Genomic DNA, 24,014 nt, shown 5'->3' with positions numbered 1-24,014 from the left:
TTATTACTGAGACAAAACTCAAACTACTCAAAAACAGTAGTGACTGTGAGGGTTCTAGTTTTTCCCTTACCATCTGTAAAACATGCCTCTGGCTCATCCGCATTTACAGACTCAGCTTCTGCTTCTTCCCCTTCTCCTGGTAGAGGGTTATCAACTGTGCTGCACTCAGATGAACTTGATCGGTTCCGTCTCTAAAAAAGGAATCCACCACCCCCACCAAACAGGTCATTTAGTGAACATTCAAATATGACATGGAAGCCTCATTTAATGACTAGTCATGCAAAGTTTCATGAAAAAAAATGTTTAACAGTATGATGACCATAAAAACATATAAACACATGTTGAGATCAAGTTACCCTATAGCACACCTATAACTGATCGTTCTATCTACACATCCTGCAAAAATAAAATAAAATAAAATAAATTTCATAATGCTGGTAAGTAGGCATTTAGACAAAAGCTGGCAAAAGAGAACATTTAAAATTTTAGAAATTATTTTCCATACTTATTATTATCTTGTGTTTAATACAGACTTATATGAAGCTATTCCTTGGGGATAACTGGCCTCTGGAGAACACTAATACACAAGGGTCAAGTTGCCAATGCCCTGTGATTAAAAGGACAGAGTTGATAGTTGCCATAAAAAGATTTTAAGTAGTTGGGATTAAAAAAATTGTTCAATAATATCCCAATATACTCTATTTACTTTTAAAACAGAATAGATAGCAGGATGCTATAGATAGAAAGTCTCTGTAAACAAGACAAGTTAAAAAAAAAAAAAAAGAAAAAACCCATTGGAATTCAAATGTTAAAGACCATACTAACCTCACCCATTTTAATCTCAAATTTTACTGCATGGAGGAGAAGATCATAAAGTATTATTTTTCAAGGCAAAAGTATAGCTACTTAAGGGAGCACCACATGCAAATGCTGAAACAAAAATTCAAAGGAATTAAACATGGAAGACTCACACAAGAGAGCAATGACCTCGTCATTATGATCATCCTATGGATCATAATGCAGACGAGTTCCCTTTCCAGACTTTATGATCAAGTAGTATGTCTGTGCATACACACACATACACAGAGAGAGGTTCCAGATATGGCACAGGTCAAATTCCTAACAACTGATTTGTAGAGGGGTACAGCATCTCACAAGGGAAGAGTTCATCCTCATTTGCCAAATGACACATGAATATGGATAGCTTCTCGTTATCACGACAATGCTTCACAATTATGATAGAGCTAGCCAATATGAAACAAGTAACCGGGCCAACAGTATTGTATCAAATACAGAGTCTCTGTGTATTATTTGGGGCTGGCGGCGTGGTGGCGGGTCAAGACCAGCGGCGACAGGCAGAAAAACAATACTCGTTACAAATGGCGCCCACGTGGCTAGTAAGAACTTCCACTTAAAATTTAACAAAAGCTTAAAAAAGGGTTTTATAAACAAAAAAAAAGAGATAAGCAAGGTTTCTTGGTAGCAGCATTTTTCTCAGTTGAACTCTGCTTTGCTAGAGACAAGCAGATATTTGCGCGGCTCCTTTAAGGGAAGATTCCTTACTTTGAATAAGCGGGAAAAAAACGCACAGCTTTTAAATAACTCTGCTAACAATTTATTGGTGTGTATGAGAGATGGCAATGGCAGTGACCACATCTCCAAGCCGGCAGCATGCTTTCTGGGTGGCAGTGCAGACCAAGGCTTTGAGCACAGCTTTCCATGCTGGCAGTAAAAGTACCCACCACCATCTTTGGTAAACTGCGGCTGACACAGATATGACTTTCATTTTAACAATGTTGTTGTTTAACAGATAAAGTCTCATGGCCAGAAAAAGATAAAGATTTACAGTAGAGACAGATTCACATTAAGAAAAGGTGCTAAAAGTTTACAATGTGTTTTAAAAAAATACATAGGCTTGGGAGAGAAAAATAAAATGGTTTTAAAGAGACAAAGAGAAACTGGGTGTTGTAGCACACGCCTTTAATCCCAGCACTCAGGAGACAGAGGCAAGCAGATCTCTGTGATTTTCAAAGTAAACCTGGTATGCAGAGTGAATTCCAGAACAGATAAGAGTTACACAGAGAAACCCTGTCTCAAAAAATAAAAGTAAAATAAACAAAGTAATGATAAAGCCACGTAAAGATGAAAAGCTCAGAGAGAATCTGGTTACTGTATACTATTGTGTTATCTCTGCATTGTTTGACTGCTGAGAAAATAACAACTGATAAAGGAAATGCTGCTGGATTAATTCAATTTATATATTTTAAAAATGCTTTGACTCAAAAATTTAAGTTCAAGGACAAGTTACTGGGGAAAAGGATTTCTATTTTTGTTTCCACAGAAATTGAAAAGCTGTGGATTCCTTCCAGACTAATGTGGTTTAAACAAGCCAGACCCCCTGAAACAGAGTTCCTGGTGATCCAACATTCAAAACAGCTTGGACAAGGCAGTCTTGCAGACTACAGCCAGGATTACTACATCTTCTTAGGATCCCCCATGACAGCGCCCCCTACCAACAGGAAATAGTTTAAAAAAAACGACGCCCAAATTCCCAAATATTGTTTATAAATGTTTGTTTTCATTTAAATGGACTTGGTTATAAATGGTTAATGATCACAGCCAGTTCTTTTTAAAGGTAAAAAGGGGATTATGGTATAGATATAAATACTTTGTTTTGGAATGGATTTTCATTTATTGATACAATTTAAGGTCAATTTTGTAATGTATATATTTCTCCTTTTGTTTAGGTATTGTGTTTATAGAGTTCATTCAGAAACATATTGTATAATGTAGTACAGATTATAGATAATTACCTATGATAGTCAAAGCTTAGAGTTAAGTTAGTTAGGTTTTCAAGATACACAGAGATGTATTTGAGATAAATAGGCATTCTTCAAACCTTTCAAAGACCTACAGAATATGGCATTTAAAGTGGTTTAGGGTTTTCGTGACAGTGAGACATAATTGCTCTTGGCAATACTACCTGCACCAGAAAGGAAGATGGACATCAAAGAAATACATTATAAAGTTTGCTTCCAATATGGCAAGACTAGCCATTTGGACAAGATACTGCTCTTGTCTGGACTGTTTGACTTTATGCTGTATAAACTGGACATGCAGGACCCACAGAAAAGTGACTGCTGATTCAAGATGGGCATTGCTACAGAGTTCCTGCTTCATGGAAGAGTCTGCGAGACAGTATACAGGACACAGAAAAAAGTGACTGATAAACTGCCAATACAAGAAGACAGTTTAAAGTTTCCTGTGTTGCTGAAGAGTCTGCTAGACACACTATGGCCTATGGGCTGAAGATGGAAGATTACAAAAGAACCTTGGGTGACCAGGCAGTGAGTTGTCTCTGTCATTTCTAGAGCTTATATATTATCCTTCTGTGGTCTTTGAAGGAGTTGAAGACAGATAGTTATGGTTATAGTTTTCCTTAGTTAGGCTTACAGATAGGTTACATATAGGACTTTGGACTCACAAATATAGGATAGATGATAGAATAGTTTCCTTTAATCTTGCTAAATGTTAATGGACTAAATATTGTTAACTGTGATTCTTATTGGATAACCGTTGTGTTATATATTTTGCTGTGTTAAGGTTAAACCCCTTCTTTTTATTTAGACAGAAAAGAGGAGATGATGGGAGATGTCATTCTGTATGTTTCTCATACTGGTTAATAATAAAGCACTGTTGGCCAATAGGAAAGGAAGATAGGAGGGACTAGGAGACAAGGAGGAAATAGGAAGTAGTAAGGAGGAGCCAAGATGGAGAGTATGAAGAATACAGTATGCCGCCGGCTCCCCGGTAAGAGAAATACATAGATCAACAGAAATGGGTTAATAATTATGATAGAGCTAGCCAATATGAAACAAGTAACCGGGCCAACAGTATTGTATCAAATACAGAGTCTCTGTGTATTATTTGGGGCTGGCGGCGTGGTGGCGGGTCAAGACCAGCGGCGACAGGCAGAAAAACAATACTCGTTACACTTCACTTATTAAGATTAGAGTTTAAGAGGACAGTTTAAGCAAATTAAGGCATTAAAATGAAAAAAAAGCTTTCAGTGATTCTTTGGTCAATAACTTTGTATTAATATCATGTTTAATCTAAAGTAATACATTTTAAAATGGGCTTTTAAGTTTTTTTTTTTTTTTTTTTTTTTTTCAATACAGGGTTTCTCTGTATTGGTTTGGGAGCCTGTATTGGCACTCACTTTGTAGACTAGGCTGGCCTCGAACTCACAGAGATCCTCCTGCCTCTGCCTCCAGAGTGCTGTGATTAAATGTGTGTGCCACCAATGCCTAGCTCTTGAAGTTCTTTATATGAGTACTGCATTAATAGCTATAATATTGGTATATTAATCACATATTAGCCATCAGTCAAAGCAGCATTAGTATGCTGTACAGATGGATTATTGGTGGTATTTTTTTAAAAGCAGAGTAAAGAATAAGAAACACCTTATTAAATGAATACTTCAATAGATATTCTATTCCTATAAGGTTAAGGCTTTCATTATTAATGCCAGTTATAAAAGACATCAGTATATAATTACATCCAAAGGTGGACAGTAAAAGGTGGTTAATCTAAAATACCTTAAAGTAAGAAAGAAAAATATCAATTACTTAATTGGCAAGAGCACACTTATTATCATCATGTTGAGCATATTGAAGTGTTGGGAGAAGGGAAAACATGATCAGAGTATATTGAATGAAAATTTAATTTGAATAAAAAAAACATTAATAAAGGCTTATCCCAAGTAATGAACACTCTGTAAGAGTTTAGGTTTCAAATAAAACACAGTCTAGCAAATAATAGTTATTAGAAGACACTTAAGATGATTAATGTTTATATCATAGTAATTGCGTGAAACAAAATTTTGTAGTATATCTAAAGTATTACAATTACCTCATGCTCTCAGTTCTTGACCTCAATGTTGCAGTGAACTGTCACCAAGGAAACAACAACATGACCATGAGTACAGAAAGGACAACCCCTTTGATAGAATCGATGGTCCTCATTTGGACACAAGGCAGTGGGAAGAATTACTGACAAGAACACAAAGCACTGCCCTGTGTTGAGTCAAGATATTAACCATAGTATAGTTAGAACACTTTTTTCCTCAGTAGGTAGCCACTTGTAAATAAAGCTACCCTCTGTTGACAGGCTGAACAGTGGAAGCATATTTACTATCACTATGTTGAGCTTATTGAGGTGTTGGCAGAACAGAAACCATGATCAGAACATATTGTATGAAAAAATTAATTTCAATAAAAAGACCCTTAGTAAAAGATTTATCCTGTTACATTCCGAGCAAAGAAAACATGAGGTGAAATTTGTGTAGCATTTTTTTCTATTGGAATCCTTCATTACAAATTTTGATTTTATGTCAATTAAACAGATTTTGGCTCAAAAATAATAGCTATAGAATATTATTGTTCACTGGAATAAAAATTGTATTGATCTCTAAAATGAATTATAATTAACATATATATGCCAAATCAAATTATTCTGGTCAGTATTTAACATTACAATGGATATATTATTTATTCAAACAGTAATTCATTATGTACTTTATATAAAAATATACATATATATTCAGCTTTTATAAAGTTTAACTTTTCATAGGGTCCTATAAAAATACCTTTAAATACAGAGTGATGCTTATAAGCTTTATCTTGAAGTAAAATTTATTTAATAAGTACAGAAAGGATCTCTAAATTTAAACACTGAAATTTGTTTTATTTATTTATTTTTATCATGCAGAAAGGTCATTCTAGCCTTTCCCTTATTTTCTATAATGTTATAGTTATTTTACTTCTCATAGTATTTATTACTCTTAAAGTTTTCTTTGCAGGTAGATTGAAAAATGAATAAAATAAACAAATAATAATTTAATGTTAATGTATTTCATTTTTATTATAACATGTGAATGATATACTTTCTTAAAAATTTACTTGTTTGCAACCAAAGGTATATATAAATTAAATGAAGTGAAATAGAATCAAGGTTGACTTATTACTAAGACCAGAAATGTGCCACAGCTAGCCTTCCTTTCTTCTATGATTTAGACTATAAGTGTATCTTAAAGGTATTTCTTTTATTTCTGTGAAAATAATGCATTGATTAAAAATTACACAAAGATAAATGTCATCTTCATCTTCTTGAGCTAACTCCCTTGAGATAGTCAATGTAAAACCATATACAGCTACATCTTTAAACTCTAACACAGACATTAGCATCAAAGATTGTTCCGTGCTAGAATGGACAACAGTCAGTTCTTGTAAGTATTCAAGCATTATGTTGGTCTGTCACCTGGCAGAATATCCTCAGGTCAGCCAGGGTTCCATGACTGATAGTCTCCAAACAGGTTCAAAGGACCATATAAAAGAAAGACTCAGCCCACTTACACTCTTTTCCTCTCTTACTCTTTCCTTTCCTGCTATTCCCCTGGGACAGGCAGGACTTTTCCTGTCTCCATCTTCTCTTCTGTCCTCTCTCTGACTCTTTACCTCTTTTCTCTTTCCTCTCCACTTCCCATTCAAAATTACACCTGACCTTTCCATGGAAACTCTCAAGGCCAGAAGGTCCTGGATAGATGTTCTACAAATATTAAGAGCCCACGGATGCCAGCCCAGGCTATAATACCCAGCAAAACTCTCAATCACTATAGACAGAGAAAACAGGATATTCAAAGACAAAGCCATATTTTCACAATAAATATCCACACATCCAGCCCCGCAGAGAGTTCTGGAAGGAAAACTCCAACCCAAGGAAGTTAATTATTCTTACCAAGACATAGGCAATAGATAATCCCACTTTAGCAGAACCAAAAAGAAAAAGCATAGCAAATATAGTCACTATACCACTGCCAACAACAAATCTAAACAAACAAGAATTAACAATGGTCCTTAATTTCCCTCAACTTTAATGGTCTTAACTCACCTATAAAAAGACACAGGCTAACAGAATGAATGTTAAGACAGAATCCATCCTTCTGCTGCATACAAGAAACACATCTAAGCTTCAAAGACAAATATTACCTCAGGGTAAAGGGTTGGGAAAAGATCTTCCAATCAAATGGAACCAAGAAGCAAGCAGGTGTAGCTATCCTAATATCTAACAAGTTAGACTTCAAATGAGATTCAATCAAAACAAGTGAAGAAGATCATTTCATATTCATCACAGGAGAAGTCTTTCAAGATTAAGTCTCATTCTGAACATCTATGTCCCAAATACAAAGGCAACCACATTCTTAAAAAAATGCTACTAAAACTCAAAGCTCACATAAAGCCTCACACACTCATAGTGGGAGACTTCAACCCCTCACTCTCACCACTAGACAGGACCACCAGACAGAAACTCAATAAAGAAACAAAAGAACTAACAGAAGTTATGTGCAAATTGGATTTAACAGACATCTACAGAATATTCCATCTAAACACAAAAGAATATACCTTCTTCTCTGCTCCACATGGAACCTTCTCTAAAATTGACCACACACTGGGCAACATAAGAAACCTCAATAGATACAAAAAAATTGTAATAGTCCCCTGTGTCTTCTCAGACCACCATGCTTTAAAGTTGGAATTCAACAAAAACACAAATTTCAGAAGCCCAACAAACTTGTGAAAATAAAACAATGCACAATTGCACTATACCTGGGTCAAGGAAGAAATAAAGAAAGAAATTAAGGACTTCCTAGAATTCAAGGAGAATGAAGACATAACATATCCAAATTTATGGGACACTTTGAAAGCAGTGCTATGAGGAAAGTTCATTGCACTAAGTGCCCATATGAAAAAAATGGAGGATAGTCACATTAGAGAATTAACAGAACAACTGAAAGTCTTAGAAGAAAAAGTAGCAAACTCACCCCAGAGGAGTAGATGCCAAGAAATAATCAATTTGAGGGCTGAAATCAATAAAGTAGAAACTAGGATAACCTTACAAAAAATCAATGTAACAAATTGTTTTCCGAGAAAATCAACAATATAGACAAACCTTTATCCAAACTAAACAATAAGCAGAGAGAAAGAAGATATAAATTAAAAAGTCAGAAATGAAAAGGGGCACATAACAATGGAAATTGAGGAAATCCAGAGAATTTCCAGTTCATACTTTGAAAACCTGTACTCCACAAAATTTGAAAATTCAAAAGAAATGAACAAATTTCTGGATAGCTATCACTTACCAAAATTAAATCAAGACCAGATAAGCAACTTAAAGAGACCTATAACCCCTAATGAAATAGAAGCAGGCATCAAAAGCCTCCCAACCAATAAAAGCCCAGGACCAGATGGCTTCAGTGCAGAATTCTACCAGAAATTCAAAGAGCTAATACCAATACTCCTCAAATTGTTCCACACAATAGAAGCATAAGGTTCATTACCAAACTTTTTATGAGGCAACAATTACCTTGGTACCCAAGCCACAAAGACATAACTAAGAAAGAGGACTATAGACCAATATCTCTCATGAACATTGATGCAAAAATAATCAATAAAATACTGGCAAGTCGAATGCAACAGCACATCAGCGAAATCATCCACCATGACCAAGTAGGCTTCATCCCAGGGATTCAAGGATGGTTTAATATACGAAAATCTATCAATGTGATCTACCATATAAACAAACTGAAAAAGAAAAACCACAAGATCATCTCACTAGATGCTGAAAAGGCCTTTCACAAAATCCAACACCCTTTTATGGTAAAGGGGAAAACAGGAACATACCTAAACATAATTAAAGCAATATACAGTAAACCAATAGCCAACATCAAACTGAATGGAGAGAAGCTTAAGGCAATTCTTCTAAAATCAGGAACAAGGCAAGGCTACCCTCTCTCTCCATATCTCTTCAATATTGTAGTAGAAGTTCCAGCTAAAGCAATAGGACATCAAAAGGAGATCAAGGGGGGGGGGTACAAATAGCAAAGGAAGAAGTCAAACAGTCACTTCCCTTTCTAATAATACATCTCACTAAGCTCTGTCTGCCTGTCATGTTTGCCCCTGCCTCAGTCATCCTTGCCTGCTATGAAAGCTGCCAACATTCCCCTAGCGATTTATTATAGCAAGTGTTAGCTTAACTCTTTATTGTTCCTTAAACTCCCAAGTATGACTCTATCTACAGACAGCAATCTTTCATTCAAAAGCAGAAAATATATTTGCTTCGCACAAGAAAAGAAATATTGTTTAAGTAGAGGGCCTGACAACTTCATTTTACCCTACCATGAGACCAGTAGGATACAAGGGCAAGTGGGATACAGGTTGAGAAAGCTAAACAGAAAGGAAAAGCCTGGTTTTAAAAAGCTCCTGAAAGGCATCACCCTCCCTTTGGAGTGGGGATGGGATGTGATAATGGTGGTTGGGGCATGGGAGGGAGGGAGAGGGAACCGGGATCCATATGTAAAATAAGATAAACAAAAATAAAAAATAGAAAAAAAGCACATGTCGGGGAGGAGGGCGTTACTGATAAGTTACACTCCACTGTGTATCAACAAGTGAGAGCAGTTTACTAGATACAATGTCAATTCTTAGATGACTAAATTGAGAATCGGTATGAATCATAAGGAGTAAAATAGTGAAGTTCTGAATAAACCATCAAAGGTAAAGCTAAAGCACACGTCTTCATCTATTTTTCAGTTTTAATGGCTTTCCACTGCTGTCAATCCTTCCAGAACAAAGCAAACCTCACTTCCTGCAGCCCTTAAGACCCAGATGAGCCTTGAACCTTCAGCTTTTTATTTTTTGAGCATAATAGTTTCTTTATCAGGCTTAGAGCTTTGAATCTTCAGTCTTCTGATCACTATAAAATGCTCAAGATTTTATATATATATATATATATATATATATATATATATATATATATATATATTTTAAAAAGCTGATACCCCAAATAATACTATAGATACACTTAGACAATTGAAAAGTAAGTAGAATCCTCTAGATGTTCTTGTCTTTTGAACTAGTACAGAACATTTTCAATATATTTTAAAGTGCTGTAAAATGTTACATTACATTTTAATCATGAGCAACTAAAACTCCTGCCTTTTCTTTTTTACTAATATGATGTAAGGATCCCTTTTGATTTATTATTTTCTGTTTTAATTTTCCTCATTTTCACTACCAGAAAGCCTTGTTGGCATGCCAGTAAGCAGCTTTCTACTTAGTGTTAATGATTTCACAGTAATAACTCACATAGTCAACACAGCACGTAGTTTCAGATGTTAATGAGGGCAGCCTAAGCCATTGTCAAGAAGTTTTAAAATAAAGCCAATGACTTCACTGAGTCCTGAGTTTCCTCAACATCTTCTACAAGGGTACTCTACATTCAATATACAACAAGTGATATACCAAAATAGTGAGATCTTGGCTAAAAACAAGAACAAACCAAAACATTTGGAAACATAAAGAGTCTGAATACTGCATATTCCTTTTCTAGATCTAATAGTGTAATTTTGAGCTTTATTCGTACTAAAAAGGAAGGGGCATTCCCTAATAAGTTTTCCAAGGCTTCTGTGTGCTATTATGGAATGACCATGGTGATTTTTGATAGAAAATATTCTAAAAGCATTTAGTAAACATTATCAGAACTGACACCTGTTGAAAAATTCCAAATGGGTTAGCAAGGATTTAAGCTAAGCAAATATGAAGACAGAACGTGAGGTCTAAGCATAGATCCAAGGCCTCAAGCCTCTTTACATATGGTTCATAAATTCAAAACAAATTATAAAGTAAAAAACAAATAATCTGCATAATTTTTGTAATTAGGGAATTATTGTTCCCTAAATGAAGATCAGGAGGGGGGAATTGAAAACACAAGAAAAATTATTTTCTCAATATGTGAATTTCTAATATTGAAAGCACAATGTACAATAAGAAGTTTTTTCTAAACTTCATACAGGTGCTTCTGTCAAAACACCACCTTCCAAATCACCCTCTGCAAGTGAAACTCTCTGCTTTTTCTTTATCAGCATTTTAAATCATTAATCCTTGTGCACACGTGTGTGTCTATGCTTGAACTTGTTAGTGCAGCGCTTTCAGAGGCCAGAACAGGGCATCAAATCGCCCAATTGAGGAGTTGTAGGCAGGTGTGAGAAGCCTGCCATGGGTGGTTGGAACTGAAAAGAGGTGTTCTGCAAGAGAAGCAAGCACTCTTAACTACTGAGCCTCTCCAGACCCAGGAATATCATTCTTGATATGTACTGCATCTTCTCAATGAACAGTTGGGCAAAAATTTGTGAATTCACAACATAAACATATATGTACAAACACATATATTTATGTGTACATATATAAAATCATACAAATGTATTTATGAGAATTTTCTGAAACATTGTGTGCTCTGCTATATCTGTACAAGTGCTATTTTATACATGTATAGTTTTACTCATGGTCTATTTGAAGGATATTCATTATGTTGTGAAATAGTTTTCTTCAAGATCATCGAGATCAAATCACTAGCAATTGAAAAAAGGGAAATACTTCTTTTAACCATTAACAATAAGTTCATGTATACAGAACTCTAAAACATCTTATATTTTGCTGTTGATTTTTTTCCTTGTTAGCGTCATTGTCCCTAGAATGTGACTGTTTCAGGATAACATTTTGCTTTCTTCACTGCACAATGGAAAACAAATAATACAAACATTTCAACATGACACAGAAATTAAAAACATGAACTGGATTATAAAAAAGGCAAGATTCTTAATATGGTCTTATTGCTCAGTCCTTCAAAGATTATACTACAATTAATAAATTTTAATCAATATCAGAGCAATATATTTTTCTTATATAGTTTTAGAAAGTTTAGATAAATAACCTCTATTATTGTTCATAATCTTGGCAAAGGAGTCTCTATCTTACTGAAACAGAGCTGTAGTGGTCATTTATCTGTCTTAAAACTAGAAGCAGAGGCAGCTCTGTGTGGAACTGAAAATGTACTTTCATCAGTGAGTGATATTACTTTCAGAATTAAACATTTCAATCACTGATTCCTCATTGATAAGCACAGCTTATTAAAATTTACTCAATAGTGTTTAAGAATGAATAAAGATGTTTTATCTAATGTTTTGAATTGATTATAAAAATAAAGTGCTAGTCATTGCTAAATCATTTCAAAATTTGTTAAAATTTAGACTTGGAAGTTGCATACATTGGCTCTGCTCTTACTTTCCTAGATATGTACACTGAACGCAGCCACATGCTGTCTTAATTTTTTTTACCTGTGAATACAGAGCTAGAAAAATGATTACTTTCTATGATTTTAATGTTAATATCTAAAATATTCCTCCCACTAAATTTTGGTTCAATTAAATGTTAATCTACTCCATTTAAAGCTGAGAGTGGTTTTTATTTGAAGTTTGACTTCAAATGTCTTTTACTACTGTATCTTACTTTTATAATCCATCCAATAGCATCATATAGGGTCATGCATTTGAAATCAGTTAATAACATGAACAATATATTCAGAGTAACCAAGAAAGTCACAAAAAATGATGGAATAACCCCAGTGACATGCTGTGACGTAGGTTCATCGATGAAACAATCATATGCTTTTCTACTTTCTTGCAATGGGTCAGGCAGAGAGATTTTGTACTGAACAGCATGCAAGACACTGAAGAAATATCATATATGCATATGTGTTAGGTAACCTGTGTAAAAGTAGTCACATGTGTCTCTGCGTAGTTAAAGCACAGAGCTGTATCCTGGGGAGTTCCACTGTGGTTTTACCCCTGCAGAAGTGAGAAGGTTAGGTTCTGAAGTCGAGAAAGGCAGCATGATGAAGCAGTCAATTGTGACTTAAAGTGTGTAAGGTCTTATACCTGTAAACAGAAGCTTAGTATCTGTTTGAAATACATGCTATGTATTCACCATTATGTAATATATTTGGCACACAGTTAATAAAAATGTCATTCAAGTAGACGTAAAAATAATCATCTAGTTTGATAATTCTATTTTTTCAGCAAATGAACATGTACACTATCATATACTAAGCAGTTTTTCATATTTGTCCTTCAACATAATCAACATTTTAAATATAGATTATATACACTAAGGGCTGTGTGAGAGTAGTATATATATATATATATATATATATAATTTGAGAAAAATACTCTTAAAATAAGCATTTTCCCCATTTAACTTTTAGTTGTCATGTTTAAATAGCTTCAAGACTTTAAACATCATAGTAGTAAATTAGTACTTCCAAACCTATGAAATCCTAAATAGGAAATTTTGATTTAGGTATTCCAGACCAATATTTTATTGTCCAATAAAGATGAAAAGAGTTTTCAAAGAGTTTGGAACCAATCTGAGGAAAAGAAATGATTCGAGTTTAATTTTCTAGAAGAGTGATAGGCTTTTGGGACCCAATGCATAAAGAATAGAATCAAAGCCCAGTATCCCCAGCACAATGAAATTTGGCCAGTCAAGAGCATTTCTGGTAATAACGATTATAATCTACAAAGTTCAATACTAAGTGAAAATATAAACTGCCCTTTAATGAAAGGATAAGTTAAAACTTCGATAAAATCTAAAGAGATACAGACTTAGTAACAATGAAAAAAAATCCATTACAGTAAGTTGATATAAAATATTTAACTTTGATGATTATATAAATTTAAGTAACTTTTATCAAATCAATAAAGTGAATGCATTTCATATTAGGCATGCACTTCATGTTTTCTTCATAGACCAAGGCTTTCAGACTTAAATACTGAATAGATGAGTGCGTGGAGGGATAAATGAGTGAATTAGGTAAGAGATATGAGTGCTTGGTTGTTGGCCTGCAATTTCCTTCGGTGGCACAGCTGGACAGTGAATTCATTCCTGTGAGTCATGGTTTGGCTCAAGAGCCACCTCCCTCAGCCTTAAACATGCATCCCTTATTTTGGAGGCCCTCAGAGGGATAGGATAGGATCAGTTACAAAATGTGCTAACTCTGTCTGTGTGACAATGGTCTGCTGATTTATCACACTTATAAGCTGTCAGGTTAAAATTATTTTATGATTTTAATCAATTATTACTTAATGTTTACCTTGGAGTACATGAACTTTTAGTGCCAATTTCAAAATCAAATACTTAAAAGGATCAAAGTATTTAATGACTATAATGTATGAAAGAAAACAATATGACCTGCCTTACCTGATCATAGAAAATAGAAAACCCTGTGGTATAAGATTTCAAGTACTGGATGAAATAATTTTAGTTAGTTGCATAATGTTTAGGCAATTAAAATGAATATTACACTTGTAGAATATACTTTTCATTTTCTTTTAAGTTATATTGAAATATATGAAACTGAATTTTGAGATATAAAAATGGTAGAATATTTTCAGTCCCTTATCCTTAAACTTCAAATACTCTCATATGTATTTTTTTAATTCACGAAGTAAACTCGGCTTAACTCGACTTTTTTCTTGAGTAAATTCATCATATTTTTGTATAAAAAGACATGATACGGGAAATACATGTCCCCTAATTGTATCCATTATCTATGCCTGCTAGAGAATAGCATTGCTTTGCCAATGAGTTTCATGCTTCCCTGAAATAATGCAAACCTTCACAAAGAGAAAGGAGAAGCTGCAAAGCAAATGTTCTGGATTTCGGGGAGGTTTCTGTACCACATGTCAATTTCATTAATAAGCTTGAGAGGTCAGGGTAAGAACCTCAGAGTTTTCCCATCAGTGAGCTCCTCAGAACACATATCAAGGTGTGACCACAAGGGCCTGAATTTGATCTAGATGAGTTTGTAATATTTATTAATAATTACAAGAGAGTAGAAGCATATTATTATAACAAATGATTACCCCTTTTTCAAATATATAAACACAAGTGTATATTGTGCTATAAATAGTGTGCACTGATAATTCTAAATGAAAGGAAAAATCAGTTGTTCTGAGAAAATAAACATGTAAGGATTAAAATCAGTTCATTGATCTGGGAATATGGTTGTTATAAGTTAACAATTTTAAGCCAGAAAATATATAATGCTTAAGAATGATTATGGAACTGTGGTGGTACACACATTTAATCCCAGGACTCAGGAGGCAGGGGCAGGTGGACCTCAGTGAGTTTGAGGCCAGCCTGATTTATGTAGTGAGTTCCAAAACAGGCTCCAAGGATACACACACACACACACACACACACACACAAAATCCTACCTTGAAACAACACCCCCTCAAATAATGATAATGATTATGGAGATGTAATCTAAGCAAGTAAATCAGAACCAAGGATTCACTTGCAATTAGAAATACAATGTTAGAGTTCCAATGACTCAACAAATGCCAAATTTCATATAATATTGTATTTGGTACTAAATTGTTACAGGGGGTGGCAGAAGGTAATTTTATTTCTATTTACTGTCTTGCCTTTCTATAGCATGTAGGACTGAGATTAAGATTTGGTATTCAGACAGAAAATTTTCCAGAAATACCTACAGGAAACATACTTTATTAGTCTTTTAGAGTCTCAGTCATCTATAAATATGACCATCATATCTACTATCTAGGATTAAGAAGTCTGTGCAGTGGATAAGTCAGATTGGGTAGTATATTTCTTCTTCTTTAAGTGTGTTTCCTCCACACCTTACGCCATCCCCAGCATCCATCTCTCAGGTGTCACAGGAGATCACATGGCTCTCTTTTCTGTGGGTGCTGGAGTATATAGATGCTGTGGAGTGAGGGCCAGATCCTCATTTTTTGGTGATCCCCTCAATGATCTGGCTTCCAGAAAGTCTGGCTAACAAAGGCCAAGTTCTCTGAAAACTACTATGTCAGAAGTGAGCTACTTTTCCCAATGTCATGTTCCTTCTCCTGGAAGACAGAGAGGGATCCTACATCATATTACCAGTCTGGAACTGGCCAGAACACCCTGATTTATGGTGAGAATACTCCAAGAACTGTGCCAGGGCTGGAGATTCTGTAGGAGCAGGTGAGATGGCTGTCAGAAATGCAGCAGCCTAAAATGTCCTTTACTGTGGCTCTTCTCACATCATGTTGTTGTTCAGTGTTTCCTGAGAACATTCTCTATCAGGTAGTCCCATAGCTTTCTCTTTATGAATGACTCAAATGATTGACACAACAAAGTGTACATGATTTCAGACTTTGTGCACTGTTAACTCTTCTTTTTTCCCTTTAGGCTTGTGTTTCCAGATACCTACCACTCAAGTTAATTTGGAAACAGAGGAGAAGTCCCAAAGTACAGACTATAAATTGCCTAGCTCCTAAAATTTAACTGTTTTCTGTATATTTTACTTTATCATTTTACTTGATTTTAATTTTTGGCTTTTAAGACAGGGTTTCTCTGTGTATTCCTGGCTGTCCTGGAGCTCCCTCTGGAGACAAGGCTGGCATTGATTTCAGAGACCCAACTACCTGTGCCTCCCAAGTGCTATGATTAAAAGCATTCATCACTCCTGCCACCTGGTTTGCCTTCTGTATGTTTTAATGTCAGAATTATACATCCCCCTTTTTAAGTCAAATACATGAAGTGTGTCTACCCTCCATAGCAAAAAAGAAAAAAAAATTAGCCACCCTGGTACCTTTTCATGTTTCTTTATTTGGAATAGTCTTTGACAACATGTAGTCATGTTAAAACCATGAGTCTTGCGAGTCATGACAGAGGACAGTCCTCTGTAATGGAAGAAGACAGAAAAGTTCATGGTGGTAACTACGTCACAGTAGAGCTAGGTTGTGGAGATGTTACTGAAAGTGGAGATTGTCATCAACCACCATATGCCTTAGAAACAGCAGAGTGGATGGGGTCTTTCCCTAAGGCTTTCAGATGGATGGTGGCTCTGACAGCATCTTGACCTCTAGAGTCAAGAACTATCAAAGAATATGATCTGTGTCACTGAATGTGTTTCTGAAGCTCCAGAATATCAGTATAACATTAAAACAGTACATGAGCTCACACATCTTTATTCAGAGCTCTTTATATTTTAACTTGCTGGTTAAACCACACAGTATAGTTTTGTAGCTAAGAGAAAGTAATATTGTTTTTTTTCCCCTCTGAGCAGCTCAGCCCAATTCCTGAAGTACAGTAAATTGAAAAATGTATTTATTGAATGAGTGGCTACATTTCATGCTTCATCTGAGATTCTAAAGAGGAAGCAATAATTGCTGATGGGAAAAGTCTGTGAAGTGTGTGAATGCACCCAGAATACTTGCTGGACTTGTAACACTTCAGGAGTCTGAGTGAGAACCATCAATCCAGTGTCCAAATTCTGAGATGCAGTGGCAGTGTTAGTCTCCTGAGTATACTGTAGATGACACTGTGTCTTCTCTGGATCAGAGATGGACAGTGTCTGTAGAAAAATGTATCCTTTTAATGCCAATTGTTTAGTCATATTTGACAAAGATACTTTGCCAATTCATTCTCTGGAAGGATGTTTCACTATAGAATATTTGACTTGAATGCTATACTCATTTAATTGTTTTTCCTCAGCTAGCAACCTGCTTGAATGAGAGGTAACACACAAAAAAAGGATTGAAATGTCTCTATGAAGTATACTGGAAACAGGCCATAGCCCATGAAAGGCAGGGCATTGGGGAAATGAGGGAAGAAGGAGAGGTTTCAAAGGTAAGAGGTATGCCTTCCCTTTGGTCAAATTGTAGGTTCTGAAATGGGCAACTGGTGAAACATGTGGCATAGATCCAGTTCTTTTGTAATAGGTACAGTCTGCCTAGAGCCATCAACTCTCATTAGGAATGTGCTGATCATCACTTCAAAGACATTTAAAGGTAGAAAATGAAGACACTTCCAAGGAAGGGAATAGGAAGGGAATAAATAACTGGGAATCTGGAAGGGAAAGTGGGAGCTAGAGACATAATTCAAACAAATAGAGTCTGTGTTCCTTAGCTCCTAACTGAAAAAACAAGGTTGAAAAGTCATCCCAGGAACATTTTAATCTAGAAAAACTGAAGCAAAAGAACCTAGAGTTTTCAAAGTGGACCAAGACCAGAATTGTGACATACTAGGAATACAGAGATAACTTCAGCTGTCATTTCTCAAAAGATGTATGCCCATCTTGTTTGGGGAGACAAAATTAGATTTTGTCAATGATGAAGGCAACACACACATTTCAGCCACTAGCTTTGAACAAAAGAAAAATGCCAGGCTAAAACAAAAATCCTCCTTGCTGTTATAAATAAACAACTTCAAGTGACATAGGTTGATTTTCATGTCTTATAAATTTCTTTGACAAGTAGGATTTTAGGCTTATTTTAGGCTTTATTGTCTTCCAGGCAATTGAAACCTCCTAGCTTCCATTGTTTTATGAGGAAAATTGTTGAATTAATCTCCTTTTCCATGTGAGACTTAATTCAGAGATGTGCTTCTGAAAAAAATGTTTGTGCAGGTCGATTTTCTGCAAACTGAAATTAGTACTTTTTTCTACTACTTTCTCCATGTACTAAAAAGATTTTAAATATATAAAGGGTTCTCATCCTGACTTGGGCATCAGACAGAAATGAATTTCTTTGTTCAGCTAGTGATATATATTTACATTTATTTAATCATTTACTTACTCAATAAACAATTATAATGACATATATATGTATATGTTGACTATGTTTGTGCATATATATGTATGTGGCTATGAATTGCCTATTATTATTCCATATAACCTTTTCAACATATTGACTATAAATTCATAGAAGGTAAGTCTTAATAGGTTTAAACAGATTGAAGATACTTGATAAATATCTATCCAATAATTTCTAATATGACTAAAGTAGAAAAATCAGAAAATATCACAGGCAATCATTTTCAAATAATAATTAGTTTTGGATTTTGGTTATTGTATTTGACACAAATGAGATATAATTCAGCATATGCATTAAGTTGCTTAGACATACGTAGACTGAGGTGGGAAAAGAAGACTCAAATGTGCTTTTTAAATTTCTATTCTTAGCTCACAGTACTATTTAATGTATCCTCAAATTTGTCAAGAAATGAAAATTTAAATCTAAATAATAAATCAAAGAGAGGCATAAAATTATATAGAACTCAAAATTAGATGTGTTTCTGTCAGCTAGAGCAGAGATTAGGAAGGGCTCAACAGGTAGGTGTTTGAAAAGCTTTGCATACAACCACGTAAGTGTGATTTAGGTTCTAATGACTTTACAGAAGAATTTCAGATTCAAATTTTAAACATTTATTCAGAATTTGTCCACTGAAGGAAATCTCAAGCAAAGTGATACAGGTAGAAAATGCTTATGGCATAGAAGGAAATTTGCTTGGTATAGGGAAGGTTTTGCAGGAGAGAAGGAGAAAGTAGTGGTGGTCAAAGCTGCTTGAGTCTCTAGGGTGAAGTTTTACATGTAGTGCATACTTTAGGAAACTTTAAAAACCATGGATGACTCTATCACGGGAAGCACGTGAGTAGGAATGAACTGAAGTGAAATTAGTTTTGATACAGAGTAGATGAGAAATGTAGGCAGAAGGACTAGTTGGGACTGGCAGGTAGTGAATGTAAAGGTAAGAGTGATCTAGATGGCAAGTGAATTCAACAGGATGTAGACTAAGACTATGACAAGAAAGGGATGGAGGATGGGCAGATCAGATGTTAGCTAAGCAGGATTAAACAAATTATTAAAAATGGAGCGAGAAGACATTATCCAAATGGTCACAAGCTGTTTGAAATAATACACACAATCACTCTCTCTCTCTCTCAGCATACCCAATGTTAGACCTGAGAACACTAGACATCTACAGACTGTTATTTAAAGTGCCCTTACCTCTTTGCTGTAATCGCTATCTGAGTCACTACTAAGTTCTTCAGTGTTCATATTTTCCAAATCAGATTCCCCAGGTGCAATTGGCACTGTCACTGTGAGGCTGGGATTATGAATGAAGGACTGGTAATCATTTTCATCCATAAAACTTTTGTCTATACTGCTCCCAAAGCCACTCATTTTATCCTTCTCTTTGTGGAAATTGTGGTCTTTGCTCATCTCAGCAAGTGTACGGTTTGAGATATAGTTTTCTTTTTTGCTGTTTGGATCTACTGTTTGTTTTGTATCCTTGGACACCTTTGGTTTTTTGGAAAATGATTTTAGGATAAGTTCACGTATGGTCCGTTTTACATAATTTATTCCTCTTTTAATTCTGGCCACTGCAATCTGGAGGTTGTTTGCGTCGGTGTCTTCTTCAATCGCTGTAAGATTGTCAGAACTAAATGAGCTCAGTAATAAAGCGAGAAACAGGTTCAGGACCTACATCAGGGTAGATAGGGGTGGGGAGAAACAGGGACACAGGAGATACAAAGAAGCATACTTTTCAGAAATATAGGTCACAATAGAAACCCACAATAACAAAAAGGTGAAGCACCTTTTCATGTATTTCTAAGAACTCTCTCCACATACAGACATGGGGGCTAGGGCAGCAGGGGTCAGCAACTCTTGATTAATTGAGGAGCAGAGAACCAGACCCCACCATCATCTTCATGCCATCTGTCAGCTTGTTTTTGTTTTGGCATGTGAGTCAGTCAAGTTCCCTTTAATGAATCTCAAAGGTTCTCTTCATTCACCTCTGATTACCACTTACATTCATGGGAAGCAAACTGTGTGAGGAAATTAGACTATTGTCATTGTGCTGATCATTCAGGTCAAGATTTAAGCACACTGGACATAATTCATTCAAGACAGTAAAACATATTGGCTGCCTTTATTGAGTATCACATAGGTCCTGGTAGAAGTGGCCATGAAGGTCAGGGCTATTTGTATCCTTGAAGCAAAGTCTGTTTTGAAAGCAAACTCTTTTCTGCCTTTCCCTTTCTGAATTAAACATCCAAGTGAATTTCAGATGTTAAGATTTTTCACAGAGGTCCCAGGACACGTAAATTGTTTTAAAAGTTTTACATGAGAGTCACGAGCATAACTGAATAACAATTAAATACAAATGTCTTCAAGGCCCAAATTATATACCTCATATTTTTTCAAGGCCCTAATTATCTATCTCATATTTTCATACAGTTCAGGAGACTGGATGTTATTGAATGGTAAAAAGGAGAAAGATGACAGCTTAAAAGTGCTTGCTGCTTCTTGGCTGAAATCCTGTGAGCTGTCAGACTCCACATGGCCTCTTTGCCATTGTGGGCTGTAACTGCTAAAATAGAACCCAAATAGATCTTTCTTTCTTTAAATATTTTTGTCAGGTGTCTGTTGCAAAGTCTGGCTAACACAGAATCATAGAAAACAATTTGGGTAATTACTAAGAACTTCTAGGTACTTTAAAGCTGTTGTATTTTTAGTATTTTATTAAGAACAAATGTTTGTGTTTTATTAGGAATATAAATGATGTATACTCCAAAGATCTATTTTAAATTAGACCCTCTCTTTAACCATTCATCACGAATGCAACCCCAGAAATAATATAAATGAGGGAATATATCCATGATTTTATAAAACTTTGTATGAACACTAAAGTTGATTTTCACATGACGTACGTATGTCATAAAATATTCATTTATTCTTTTTAACCATTATAAAATTTGAAAATCCTTCTAACTCAAGGGCTATACAGAGACAAGGATTCTGAGTTTTGCAAAGTTGCTAGCTTTATGAATATAAGGATATATAAGCAATGTTCTCATTTGCTTTATTTTATAAGTTTGCGATCATTATTTAATCATGCATTATTTACTGCCATAGTTTCATATTTGAAGTAAGTTCATATTGTAAGAAGTTTGAAAACCACAGATGTAATTCATATGACAAAACTATCAAAATGAGAAAATAAAGTAAAACTTTTTCTAGGAAAAAGTTTGGAAAATGTAAACATAGGTTTTCAAACAAAGGAGGTTAAAGATATTTTGTCTTTAAAGAAGTTAATTTTAAAATTACAAAAATAACATCGCAAAGTAATTTAATAGAAAATTTAAATATATTTATAGCTATTACATACCACGAGGTTCCCAATCACCATGACCATCATGTAAACAATAAGACACATGGTCTGGCCAGCGACCTCCATGCAGTCCCACATGGTCTCTATCCACTCTCCACACAACACTCGGAACACAATCAGGAAGGAATGGAAGAAGTCATTCATGTGCCAGCGTGGGAGCGTGCAATCCTCATTGATTTTGCAGACACACTCCTTGTAGCTCTTTCCAAACAGCTGCATGCCGACTACGGCAAAAATGAAGACAATGATGGCCAACACAAGCGTCAGGTTTCCCAGTGCGCCCACCGAATTGCCGATGATCTTGATGAGCATATTCAGTGTGGGCCAGGACTTTGCCAACTTGAAGACTCGCAGCTAAAAACAAAGTTTAGAATTCTTCATACAACAGTTTCCAGTGCTTCTACTCTTGATTTTAAGCATACAGTATAATTCACACTCAGTGTTATTATTATCTAGTGAAAGGCAATATTTTGCTTTTGTCTGTCTTTAGTATTCCTGTCGTTTTATAATTACCATAATAATGGCAATTCATAATATGAAAAAAGTGTTGTAATTTTAGTTGAGGATTTTGAAAACAACTTATTTGAGCATTAGGTGTTCTTTTAGAATTGGTAACTCAAGCTTAATTTTATATTCTAGCACTTTTAATAATTTTAGAATACATAGTTGTTTGGGTGACAATGATTTAAATTTTACTTATTAAACCCATAAAGCTATGGAGATAAGCATAAATTTCTGCAAATCATACTCTTCTTACTGTGAAATACATCATTATATATCAGATTAAAAGTGTTTCTATCATATTAGAGTATACCTTAAAACAAAACTGAACATAATTTCAAGTTCCTAATTTAAAATTGGTTTCTAACCCTCTAAGTGCCATTGTAAATGAATGGACTTTATTTTGCTAAGTTTTAGGTTTGATATTGCCTTTGATTCAACTTCTAAAGTTTTCAAATAATAATGCTGTAGAGTTAAAAACAAAAACAAACAAAAAATTGGAAGCCCCAAACAAACCTGACATCCCTATATTATAGAATATAATAGTATCTTTAGCTTCTACTTACCAATCTGAATGACCGCAGGACAGATAATCCTTCCACATCTGCTAGGAAAAGCTCTACCAAACTTAATGTTACAATGAGGCTGTCAAAAATATTCCACCCTACTTGAAAATACTCATAGGGATCCATGGCTATTAACTTTAGTACCATTTCAGCTGCGAAGATCCCTGTAAATATCTAAATGAAACACAACATTTTTCTGTTATTAGAAACTTGATGGTGTCAACTTGATGGTGACAATGTCTATTAACTTAGTAATGACCAAATCCTATGTAATGTGCTAGATACTTCAAAAGTATCTATTTTCTCATTTCCTCCTGTACACAAGGCATGAATTTCTTATAGTTTTCATATAAAGATAAAAAAATCTGAAAAAGCTCTAGTTATCTTGTCAGTTTTCATTATCAGACACAGCATTTAAAAGGATATTAAAATTCTAGAGATATAAACTTTTTCCAATTGACCAATGATTCTTTGTTAATTTTTCTTTTTTCTTTCTTTCTTTTTTCCTTCCTTCCTTTTTTCTCTATAATCACATATCTATTACCATCTATTTTATTATCTGTTATCTACCTATCATTTATTCATCTACTATCTATCATTTGACATCTGTATCTATAATCATCTATCTGATACTCTATTATTTATCCTCTATCATTTATCTAATTTTCTCTCTATCATCTATGTATCCAATTATCTATTTACTTAAATATCTATTATTTATATATCTGATTATCTCATTATATATTTATCTATCACATATCTACTCAGATATAGAAAACTTAATACAGCCTTTACTGTTATTTCTACTCATAGAGTCATAAGAACATGTTGACTCAATTTCTGAAGGTTTACAAGGGCAGAAGAAAAATATTTTACCTACATGGGGCAGATAAAGTTAGATATGTAAAACACCGACTCACAAATTGTATTTTAAAACACAATTAATTTATGACATAGGTATCAAAAGGCTCAAAGATGTAACATAAAAATTTTTGCTTATGACTCCTTGTGACACACTTTGCTTCAA

The 24,014-nt window shown here is 34.7% G+C and overlaps 1 protein-coding gene and 1 long non-coding RNA gene across 2 annotated transcripts in view; one reads left to right on the top strand and one right to left on the bottom strand.

Moving 5' to 3' along the window:
* Positions 1-24,014, bottom strand: part of Scn9a (sodium voltage-gated channel alpha subunit 9) — an 86,259-nt gene that overhangs the window by 26,418 nt on the left and 35,827 nt on the right. Inside the window, exons 14-17 of the mRNA XM_051184563.1 lie at positions 22,988-23,161; positions 21,918-22,274; positions 19,751-20,227; positions 71-191 (exon numbers count right to left, since the gene is read on the bottom strand). Coding sequence (XP_051040520.1) covers positions 71-191; positions 19,751-20,227; positions 21,918-22,274; positions 22,988-23,161 — 1,129 coding nt within the window. The remainder of the gene's footprint in view (positions 1-70; positions 192-19,750; positions 20,228-21,917; positions 22,275-22,987; positions 23,162-24,014) is intronic.
* The window catches only part of LOC127222467 (uncharacterized), a 101,905-nt gene that overhangs the window by 65,285 nt on the left and 12,606 nt on the right, over positions 1-24,014 (top strand). The window lies entirely within an intron of this gene.

This window comes from Phodopus roborovskii, unplaced genomic scaffold (genome assembly GCF_943737965.1).
Source record: "Phodopus roborovskii unplaced genomic scaffold, PHOROB, whole genome shotgun sequence".
NCBI classification, from domain to species: domain Eukaryota; kingdom Metazoa; phylum Chordata; class Mammalia; order Rodentia; family Cricetidae; genus Phodopus; species Phodopus roborovskii.
Note: the sequence above shows the minus strand (reverse complement) of the source record. Positions and strands in the feature narration are given on the sequence as shown.